General features: G+C 53.7%; 1 protein-coding gene across 5 annotated transcripts in view; it reads right to left on the bottom strand.

The window, feature by feature from the left end:
- Positions 1-6,471: 6,471 nt before the first annotated feature.
- The window catches only part of SRC (SRC proto-oncogene, non-receptor tyrosine kinase), a 108,005-nt gene continuing 102,837 nt past the window's right edge, over positions 6,472-11,639 (bottom strand). For all 5 annotated transcript variants that reach the window (XM_030914937.1, XM_030914939.1, XM_030914940.1 and 2 more), the window contains exons 11-14: positions 10,829-10,905; positions 9,925-10,078; positions 9,638-9,769; positions 6,472-9,347 (exon numbers count right to left, since the gene is read on the bottom strand). In XM_030914937.1, coding sequence (XP_030770797.1) covers positions 9,139-9,347; positions 9,638-9,769; positions 9,925-10,078; positions 10,829-10,905 — 572 coding nt within the window. In that variant the 3' untranslated portion in view covers positions 6,472-9,138. The remainder of the gene's footprint in view (positions 9,348-9,637; positions 9,770-9,924; positions 10,079-10,828; positions 10,906-11,639) is intronic.

Here is an 11,639-nt window from a genome sequence, read left to right as displayed (position 1 = left end):
GTACACACATACACATGCACTCACACGCACACTCAGGGACATAAACTCGCACACATATACACATATACACACTCACATACACACGTATACTCACACAGGCACATACACTCACATGTACACATATATATACACACATACATCCATATCCACATGTATACTCACAAGGCACATACACTCACATGCACACATATACACATATACACACACACATACACACGTATACTCAGGCACATACACTCACATGTACACATATACACATATACACACATACACACACATCCACATGTATACTCACAAGGCACGTACACTCACATGCACACATATACTCATATACACACTCACATACACACGTATACTCACATAGGCACATACACTCACATGCACACATATACTCATATACACACATACACACGTATACTCACATAGGCACATACACTCACATGCACACATATACACACACATACACACGTATACTCACACAGTCACATACACTCACATGCACACATATACACACAGACATACATACATCCACATACACACGTATACTCACACACGCACATACACTCACATGCACACTTACACACCCCACACACACATACACGACTTTTCAGCCACTTCCTAATGGGAACAACTAATTAGTGCCTGAATGGGTTAGGTTAAAACCAAGAGGCAAAGATAGAAACAAAGAGACAAAGACTCAGACAACAGAGAACAAAACAAAAGACAGAGCCAGAAAAAGAGATGCAGAAACAGAGCCAAAGACAGGAAAAGAGAGAAAAGGAGAAAGAGAACGACCCAGAGAGAGAAGTGCGCCCTGGCCACGGGGGCTGCCTCATGGGAACGGCTCAGTCAGGATTTTACGAAGGAGCAAGTGAATGAATGAAAGAAAGAAAGGAGGAGAGGCCTCAATGGGTGGGAGGGGCCTCAGCACAGCCGTCGCTGGATGCAGGCAACGGCAAGGGACCACAGGCCGCGGCCACGCCACACACATGCCATGCTGCACACACGCTACACCACATCCACACCACCCAAACCACACAATACACAACCATGCAACACACGCACCACACACCGCAGACCACCCTCACAACTGGACTGTGGTAGAGAAGGTGTGGTGATGGAGGGGACACACGAAGGGTGAGGAAGGGGGGACCCAGACCTGAGCATGCCACGTGCACATGCGTACACACACGCTCACTCATACACGGACACACACACACAAATGCAGGCAGCCCAGAGAAAAGACAAAATGCCAGCAAAACCCCAGAGAGGAGAGGGAAGGAGATGGAAGGCAAATACAGGAGAGACAGGTGCCAGCTGTGCACTTGTCACCCTCTCTTGGTGTCTGTCTATATGTTGGCCTGGCCCTCTCACTCCATCCCATACACACACACACACACACACACGCACACCCTGCTGGGCAGGAGCAGCTGCTGCATGGTGTTCCGGGAAGAACCAGGGAGAGAGGGAAAACAACCCCCACCCATGGCAGTGACCCCAACGCTGGAGCAAGGGGAGGCGGGCAGGCAAAGGGTCGGGAGCAGGGAGCATGGCCCACCCTGGAAAGCTCACAGCCTGCAGATCTGGGAGGGCAGGAGACCTGGGGAAAGATGAGGAACCAAGACCCCCGCTCCCTGGCAGACACGCGGACGCACAGACACAGGGACAGATGTTTGTTGCAGGAATGAATGAATGAATGAATGAATGAGGGGACTCCGGAGAAAGAGACAAACCTGTTATGGTGAAAGAGACGAACACAAGCCAGACACAGTGGCTCATGCCTGTGATCGCAGCACTTTAGGAGGCTGAGGTGGGTGGATCTCTTGAGCCCGGGAGTTCAATACCAGCCTGAGCAACATAGTGAGACCCTATTTCTATTTAAAAAGAAAATAGCCAGGAATGGTTGTGCACGCCTGCAGTCCCAGCTACTCAGGAGACTGAGGTGGGAGGATCACTTGAGCCCAGGAGGTCAAGGCTGCAGTAAGCCGTGATTGCACCACTGCATTCTGGCCTGGCAGACAGAGCAAGACCATGTGTCCAAACAAACAAACAAACAAATAAAAAACATAGACAGATGGACACAGAGATGAAGAGGGAGGATGTGGCACGCATGTGCGCACTCACACACACGCACACACACGCACACGCACGCACACACACGCACACACACGCACACATACATACACACAGACGCATTGTCTTGCTTTGATGCACTCACACAAGGACACACTGCAGGAGCAAAATGAAGACGACAGACACAGAGAGGGTAGAAAGCGGGAAGCATCCACAGCCTGCCCGGCACAGCATTCGCCCAGGCCTGGCAAGAGGAGGGACCCAGTGAATCTGTAGCCCAGGCACCATACTTTTGGGACCCCAAGAAAAATGTTTCAATTTCTTTTAAAATCAGAAGAAAAATGAACTTTTAACTCAAAGAAAATGTTTCAGTATGTCCTATTAATATATTCATGTTGATACCAATGCTATCGTAACATGTACTTTTTAATTTTCTTTTCTAAGGAAAGGGCAAATGTGCCTAGGCCCACAAAAGTCCAAACGGGACTCCAAGTGGGTGCCCAGCCTGTGACAAGACCAAGGCCAGGACAAATCTCACTGCAGGGAGTATCAGAGACAAGGGAACCCAGCAAAGGAGGTTATCAGGGGGGCTTCCCAGAGGACGTGGGATTTACAGGCTGAAGAAAGGAAAGATGTTGGCCAGGCGCGGTGGCTCATGCCTGTAATCCCAGCACTTTGGGAGGCTGAGGCTGGCGGATCACGAGGTCAAAAGATCAAGACCATCCTGGCCAACCAACAGGGTAAAACCCTGTCTCTATTAAAAATACAAAAATTAGCTGAGCGTAGTGGTGCACACCTGTAGTCCCAGCTACTTGGGAGGCTGAGGCAGGAGGACTGCTTGAACCCAGGAGGCGGAGGTTGCAATGAGCCAAGATTGCGCCATTGCACTCCAGCCTGGGCAGCAGAGTGAGACTGTCTCAAAAAAAAAAAAAAAAAAAGAAAGAAAAAGAAAAAGAAAGGAAAGATGTCAGGCAGAGGCACCGTGAGCAACGCCTGCATGGTCGGGATCAGGATGCTGCTGGTCAGCCGGAGCCAGGCCAGAACGGCAGGTGAGGGAGACACAGGGCTCTGAGTGGGGCCAGAAGTGGGAAGAGGAAATGAAAGCCCAGAGCAGAGCGTGAGAGACAGCTGAGCCACCCAGGGCATGTGGCTCTGTGCTGGAGGTCCCCCTGCAGACACAGTGGGAGTGGACAGGTGAGTTGAGTTTTTGGAGGTTGCAGGTAAGATGTCCAGGGATGGTTGCTAGGGAAACCGTCCAGGAGGCAAGCCTTGAGGCTGAGGCTGGACCAGGATGGGGAGTAAGGAGAAGAACACCCCCACAGGCCAAGTCCAGAAGCCTCTGGGACAGGGGAAGTGAGGTGAGCGAGAGATTCATGCACAGACACACATGTACACAGATGCACACACGCACTGACACGGCAGCAAGAACGGGAGGGAGGGAGAAGGGGAAGTCAGGTGGGAGGTAGATGGACAGACACAAAGGCACAGAGATCTGGACACATGGACACAGGCACATGTGCCCACACACACAACCTGGGGGTGAAACAATCAAAGAAAGAGATGAGCATTTAATGAGACCACAGCAAGAGGCAGGCGAGAGGCAGAGGCTGACACACAGATGGACAGATGGACACGGCCCCAGGATCCCAGGAGACACGCTCCAAGGGCTTTGTGGGAAAAGGACCAGAAAGGGGAGGGCTGTGGGGAGTGAGAATCGGGATGGGCCTCACAGACAACAAACAGATGGACAAAAAGTTTCTGTCCCTACCGCTCCCTTCCCACCCCCATTTCCAGCCCCTCCGTCTCCATCCCCTTTTCCTGTCTGTCCTGTCTGAATCTCTGAGTCTCTGCTCATCTCTTTTTCTCTCTATGAACCACAGCGTTTCAGAGTCTCCGAGAGAAAAATGGGAAAAGAAGACAGAGATGATAGAAAATGCAGAGAAGAAACTCTGTGTGTGTGTGCATGTGTATGCGTGTGTGTGTGCGTGTCTGTGCATGTCTGTGCATGCGTGCACCCAGCGTGAAGTCTGGTCTGGAGAATGTAACTAGGGTGGGAGGAAGAGAGGGGAGGAGAGAAGCAGAGAATGAACAAAGAGACTTTCGCAGCTCATAGGACGAAGCCTGGGAGGCAACAGGAGCAGGGACACGCATATGCCACACACCCCTACACACACCACACACCACACACACCCTGCATGCACCCTGGAGACATGCCCCAGACTCCAGATGGGAGGGGCGGAGCAGGGGGTATGAAATGTGGTTGGTTGGTTTGTGTTTTCCTGTATTTTTCCTACTTTGCCAGAAAGAATATATATTATTTTTTGTCATGAGGGAAGCATTTTATTTTTCTCAAAAAGAAAAAAATGCATGCAGAATTAAGAGTAAAACCAACTGAAGGCAGAAAAGGAAGGCTGAGGGGACATGGAGCCCTGGGGTATCATTTCCCCTGGAGACACCTGGACACTACACAGGGCCGAAGGAGGGGACAGTGGGGCCAGGAGACTATGGCCCAGGCAGAGTGGATGACATCTCTTGCCTCTGCACTGCATCTCTGTGTGTCTATCTCTGTCTCCCTTACACACCGAGTACAGTACAAGCCAACTGGACACAGGCCCAGAGTGAGGAAGTCCCAACCAGAGAAGGAGCCAGAGACAGGATGGGGAGAGACAGAGCAACTTTCCCACCTGCCTTCCAAGTTACCCATGTGGCCAGGCCTGGGATCATCAGGGAGAACGTCACCCAGTCCCTCAAGTGCTTGTTCTAGTGGGCGGGCTGACAACCTCTGCGGATTCCAGGGCATCAGGGAGAGCTCCCAGGGCCAGTCTGTGGCCTCAGAGATGTGCTTTGCCGGATGAATAGGAGTTTGCCAGGTTGTAGAGCGGGAAGAAAGGGCATTCCAGCGGTGAAAACAGCCTGGGCAAAGGCATGGAGGTGTGGGAGGGCCTGGGAAGAGTCAGAGATGTGAAGAGGTGGATGGGGAGAAAAATCTGAGAGGCAGAAAGGGAGGGTGGGGACTAAAGAAAGAGAGACAGCATCCAGGCAAAGAGGAAAAGAGACAGAAATTAGCAACAGTGAGACAGAAAGACACATAGAGAAAGAAAAGGAAAATCAACCAGGCGCAGTGACTCACGCCTATAATCCCTACACTTTGGGAGCCCGAGGGGGCAGATCACCTGAGCCCAGGAGCTCAAGACCAGTCTGGGCAACTAGCAAGACCCTGTCTCTAAACACACACACACACACACACACACACACACACACACACACACACACAATTAGCCAGGGTATGAGGGCGCGCACCTGTGGTTCCAGCTACTCGGGAGGCTGAGGCAGGAGAATGGCTTGAGCCCAGGAGGTGGAGGTTGCAGTGAGCCACTGCACTCCAGCCTGGGGACAGAACAAGACTCCATCTCAAAAAAAGAGAGGGAGGGAGGGGAAAGGGAAATAAAAGAAAAGGAAAGAGAAAGAAAGGAAAAAGCAAGGAAGGTGGGGTGTGGGATTTTAAAAACCTACATATTAGGTACACCGTACGCTACTCGGATGACGAGTGTACTACAAAATTCACCCGTATGTAATTTATCCATGTAACCAAAAACCACTTGTAACCCCAAAAGCTATTGAAATTTTTAAAACTTAAAAAAGAAGAAACAGGAAATTGATGTAAGGCCAGAGAGGGCTGAAGAGGCACTGACAGACGAGAGAAGAAGACAGAGAAAGGCTCAGATGGACAAGGAAGAGAGAGGCCCCGCGCTGGCGGGTCCCGCCTATGCCGGCGCGGGGGGTTGGGGTTGGACCCTGCCACGCCGCGCATGCGCACTCCTGACCTGCCGCGGCAGCACGGGCGAGAGCTTTGTCCCCAGCGTGCTCGCACGTGGCCCTGCGCCCCCGGGGCACACGTGGGTCCCGCCGGGAGTGGCCAGCGCTGCGGGTGGAAGTCCAAGCTCACACGGGTCCACATGGGCACGCATGCTGTCCCCACCCACATCCACGTGAATCCAGCTGCACACCTAGGTGCCCACACACCCCAGTAGCCCACAGGCTCGTCAACCCCGTGGATTTGTGTTCACACAGTACACACACAGCCAGAGCAAGCAGACTGGCTCACCTCATCCCGTTAATGCCCAAGCACACACATCTGGGACACATCTCCACGAGCCCAGGCTCACAGACCACCTAGACAGCTGCTCACACACAAACATCCAAACACCATGTCTGCGAACAAACAGAGCCCACGCACATACCCCCATGAACAGAAAGGCACACGCAACCAGGTACGCTCCCACCAGCAGAGAACACCTGCCACAACCTCACATCCAGATCTCTACTCCCGAGACACGCACACCCACACACACACACCCTTGTGATCTCCAGATGCCACCCTGACCCGGACACTATGATTTGTTGAAATTCATTTTTAATTAAGAGATGTTGCGGCCAGACTTGACTCCAGTGTACAGGTGTGTGATCTGATGTATATTTGTGTAAAATAAATGTGTTCGTATAGACGGTTGCAAATCAACCTTTAAGACTGCGTGCTTTGGTGGTGGGGAAGGCGGGAGGAGGGGAAGGGTCTTTGGGTGTTTCTTCAGCGTTTTCAGGACTTTTGTGGATCGATCTAGCACCCCTGCCCTGCACTCCTAGGAAACACGTGAAGAGCACACACAGTGGCATTCTCGTGGTGTATGTGTGATCTCCTCTAGGCAGGCCTGACAGCCCCACCCACTCCCCAGTGTCACTGCTACCATCCACCACGGACATTTGAGTCCTGAACGTGTCATGCTCGGGGAAGTCCTGTGATGTGCCTTGTCCTTCTCCCAGGTGCTCACCCCCAAACACAGGTGCAGATGTGCACAAACAGCCACATTCTGCCGTAGCTGTCTCCAGTCTCATCATGTCACCCCTGCCTTGGCCTGAAGCCCTCCAGCTACTAGTACCGCCCAAAGACCCCTCGAGGGGCAGTTTGTTCTCGCATATTCCGCCCCATCTCACTCTCCAGCACACAGTAGATGTTCAATAAACTGTTGATCAAATTCTGAGGTCTGCTTGTGTTTAATCAGACAATATGCAAAGTATTTACAACCAATTCTGGATACCCCCACCCCCCCATGTCTGGGCCTTGGAATTTGGGACCCCCAGGCCCGGCCCAGAGCCAGGGGTCCCCCAGGCCTCTGCATAGTCATCTGAAATCTACAAAACACTGTTTAAAAAAAAAAAAAAAAAGGACAGTATTAAGACACCTTACACAAAGGGCCTTAGGCAGTTGGAGAGGGATTTGAGAGCTCGCTGGGGTGAGTGAGCCCAGATTTGACTGGAATGGACGAGAGAAGACTTGGGTAATAAACATGTACGAAAGGAAAAGTTGAAATTTCATAGGCAGGCACTGCTTGACCTCCTTCCCCACTGGCAGGGCCTGGCTGGCTCAAGAACCCCTGGCAGTGGGAATGTTATTGCTATGATGAGGGGGCCATGGTGAAATGTACATGTTTGGGGGACGGAGCGGGGGGACATTTTTACATGTTAAATATGGACGCACATGGAGACACACACACATGCACACGCACACACACACACAGGGACCCTTGGCAAGATGCCACAAACTGTCAGCTGCCCCTTTACACTTGGGCACACTGAGGCCCAGGCAGAATCTACCACACACCCTAAGGCTGAACAGAGCCGGAGCCCAGTCTCCTGATGTCCCAGGGCTGGGCTCACCATGGATGTCCTGCCACAGGGCCTGGACTGGAGCTGAGCAGTTGCAGAGGCCATGGCCACATGTGGGGCAGACGCTGCAGCCCAGAGAGAAAGCAGGGGCTACCCAAGGTTACACAGCCAATCCTGGTGCATGGCAGTGGGTAACACGTCCTCTTTCACCCCCGCCTAGGCACTCTTTTCTCTCCTCATGAGTTAAAGGGTGCCGACTTGGGGAGGAGAACAAGGCCAGGAATTGAAATGCCACAGGACAAATTACGGGGAAGGAGGCCAGGACCAGGGCCTCCTGGACTCTTGGCTCTTCTATGTCTGTTTGATTGCCTCCAGAGCCCCGGGGCTCACTCCCTTTCATGGCCAGCTGGCTCTGAAGGTCAAAAATCACCCACAAGCTGATTGAAGCCTCTCTCTCCACACTTGCACCTTTCACTCCGATTCCCAGCTCAGCCCCACATCTGCCTCCATGCTGTTCCCGACAGCTGGGCTGAGCGGGCAGCGGCAGTGGGATCTGCCGTCTCGAATGCATCCTCAGACCCCTTGTCTCCTGGGCTGTCCCAGTCTTTCCATGATTCCTCCGACGAACTGTTGGTTCCTGAGGAAGACAGAGGGAGCACCAGGTTCCAAGCCCACCTCCACTCTGAACTGCTCCGTGGCCTTGGGCATGTCATATCCCCTCTCTCGACTGTCTCCCCATGGGTGAAATGGGGGCAAGGAAGTGATGATCTCGAAGGGTCCGTCAGTTCTAAGGAGGGCAGGGTTTGAGGGGGTACTCATCCCACCCACCCACCATCATCAGGTCAGGCGAGGCCTCGTGCTGCCCAGCCTGGGAGCAGTGGCAGAGGGTCTGTCTCGGCAGCCTCCACCTACAGGTGTTTCCAGAATGGATGGCAAGGGGCAGGGTGGCAGGCAGGCAGGGCCGGGGCCCATCGCTCCTCTTTGGAAAGGCTCTTTGGCCAGCTCTCGACATAGACCGGCAGTGGCACAGAAGTGGGGAAGGAATTCAGTGAGTGGAGCAGGCTGAGGCTGGAAAAGGGCACCCTCAGCCCCGGCCCCAGCCCTTCTCCCGGTTCTTCTTCCAGAGACCCACAGAGCTCCAGGAGGGAGTGCGGGGAGGAGAGTGTGGCTACAGCGGGAGCCGGACAGAGTCACTGTGCTGGTCTCGCACGCCTGCCGCCCTCTCGGGCCACCCTAGGTCCAGAAGCCCCTTCCATGTCACCAAAGAGGGAGGGGCCTCGCCCCTGACAATTCAGCCCCACAGAGAGAGGACCAACAGCAGGCAGGCAGAGTGGGGCAAGCCCCGAGATAGGGGCCACCCAGCCCAGAATCCAAGCCGAGAAGCCGGTCTGGGCCCGCCTGCACCTAGAGGTTCTCCCCGGGCTGGTACTGGGGCTCGGTGGACGTGAAGTAGTCCTCCAGGAAGGCCTGCAGGTACTCGAAGGTGGGCCGCTCCTCAGGCTCCTTCCGCCAGCACTGGCACATGAGGTCATGCAGGGACTCAGGACACTCCGGTGGGCAGGGCATCCGGTAGCCCCGCTCCACCTGGTCCAGCACCTCGCGGTTCACCATCCCTGTGGGCAGAGCAAGACATGGGGAGCCCAGCTCCAGTGAGGAAAGTGGGGTGGGGGAAGCTGATGGGGAGGACAGCGAGGGCTTCCTGCCTAGGACAGGTTGAGTGTGACCATAGGTAGGTCCTGTCCCCGAAGCTGAGAGCATGGACCATCGAGAGAGCCTAACATCAGATGCTCAACTTCTTTGTTGTAAGGATGGGGAAATAGGCCCAGCAGGAGTCATGACTTGCCCAAGGCTACCAGGGCAGAGGGGTTTGGGGACTAGAGACGAGCCATGAGGACCTTCTTACCAGGGTAGGGCACTCGTCCCTTTGTGGTGAGCTCAGTCAGCAGGATCCCAAAGGACCACACGTCCGACTTGATGGTGAAGCGGCCATAGAGGGCAGCTTCCGGAGCCGTCCACTTGATGGGAAATTTGGCACCTGCAGGAATGAGAAAGGTCGGGGCAGCTCTGACCTCCTGTCATGACCACTCTGGTAGATAAGCACCATGAGGAATGACAGATGAGGAAACAGCTTCGGAGTGGGACGTGACCTGTCCCAGGCCGAGCGCAGCATACCACACAGTCCCTGCTCACCTTGCCGGGCCGTGTACTCATTGTCTTCGATGAGCCGAGCCAGCCCGAAGTCGGCCACTTTGCACACTAGGTTCTCTCCTACCAGGATGTTGGCTGCACGAAGATCCCGGTGGACGTAGTTCATCCGCTCCACATACGCCATGCCTGAGGCGATCTGCAGGTGGAACCGCGGGAGCCCGGCTCAGGTGCCACCCATGCCCTCCCAGGGCCACATAGCACCCCGGGGCTGGAGAGCCAACTACCCCTTCCCCACCCTCCCCACACTTCTTCAGGCAAGTGAGGTCAGTTCACAGTAAATGCTGTTGGCATCGAAAGCAGGAGCAGTGCTCCGCAGGAATAGGGAGCACAGGACAGAGGGTAGAGGGCAAAGGTCAAAGGGAGGCACAAGATTAGATGCAGCCAGGAAAGCGAGGTGACCATGGAAAGAGTCCCCGGCGGACCCAGACACAGATGAGTGCCAGGTCCTGCCTGCTGCCCAAGTCTCCTCTCTGAGCCTCAGTTTTCTCATCCGTCCAGTGGGAATAACAGCCAATCCTCGTCACTCCTGGTCGTGATGAGGATTAAATGAAAAAAAAAAAATGCTTGTTGAGCACTGCCTGCAGCAAGCGTGAACACATGTCTGCTGAGCGCTACATGACCTTTATACAGACGACAACTGAGGCCTGAGGTCCCACAGTAAGTCAGTGACCCCTGATGCCCAGGTAAGGGCTTTCTGTTGCCCAGAATCACCACTCAGGGCACCTGTAAGCAGACCTGGTAAATACGTGCAGCAAGATCAATGAGTGTGGAGGCAATCAAGGTAGGCGTCTTGGAGGGGGCACTCAAGAGGCCAGAAATGGCTGCACCAGATGGGACTGGGTGCTTGAGGACCAAGGGTGTGGGGAGGCGGGAAGGGCTGACTCACCTGAGCAGCCATGTCCACCAGCTGAGGCAGCCGCAGGTACTTGCCCGTCTCCCCCTTGAGAAAGTCCAGCAAACTCCCTGGGCAGAGAGAGATCCAGCTCCAGCTCCTGCCCTGTCCCTCTGTCAGGATGCAGTGATTCCCAAAACCCGTCCTCCTAGGCGGCTGGCCTTGCTTTAACCAGCACAGCAAGGCCTCACTCAGTGCTTATCACTCAAAAGGCAAGCAGGACGGGAAACAACCAGAAGCCCACCTCCAGGTGAACAGGTAAACTGTACTAAGGCAGACAGCAGAGTCCTGCTCAGCGACAACAGGAACAAACTGCTGGGAGACACAACAGGGATGCATTTCAGGCCAAGCGTGGTGGCTCCTGCCTGCAATCCCAGCACTGTTGGAGGCCGAGGTGGGAAGATCACTTGAGCCCAGTAGTTTGAGACCAGCCTGAGCTACACAGTAAGACTCTGTCTGTATAAAAAATACCAAAAAAAAAAAAAAAAGTAGCTGGGCAGGGTGGTGTGCACCTGTAGTTCCAGCTACTTGAGAGGCTGAGATGGGAAGATCAATTAAGCCTGGGAGGTCAAGGCTGCAGTGAGCTATGATCACACCACTGCACTCCAGCCTGGGCAACATAACGAGACCTCATCTCAAAAAATAAAAAATTAAAATTAAAAAAGTAAAAAAGAATGCATCCCAGATGTAAAAGATTCCATGTAATAGATTCTAGAATAAACAAAACAAATCTATAATGACAGAAAGCAGATCAGTGGGTGCGTGGGTTTGGGGCTGGAGGGTACTGTCTGCAAAGGGCACGAGG

This window comes from Rhinopithecus roxellana, chromosome 13 (genome assembly GCF_007565055.1).
Source record: "Rhinopithecus roxellana isolate Shanxi Qingling chromosome 13, ASM756505v1, whole genome shotgun sequence".
Classification (NCBI taxonomy): Eukaryota; Metazoa; Chordata; class Mammalia; order Primates; family Cercopithecidae; genus Rhinopithecus; species Rhinopithecus roxellana.
Note: the sequence above shows the minus strand (reverse complement) of the source record. Positions and strands in the feature narration are given on the sequence as shown.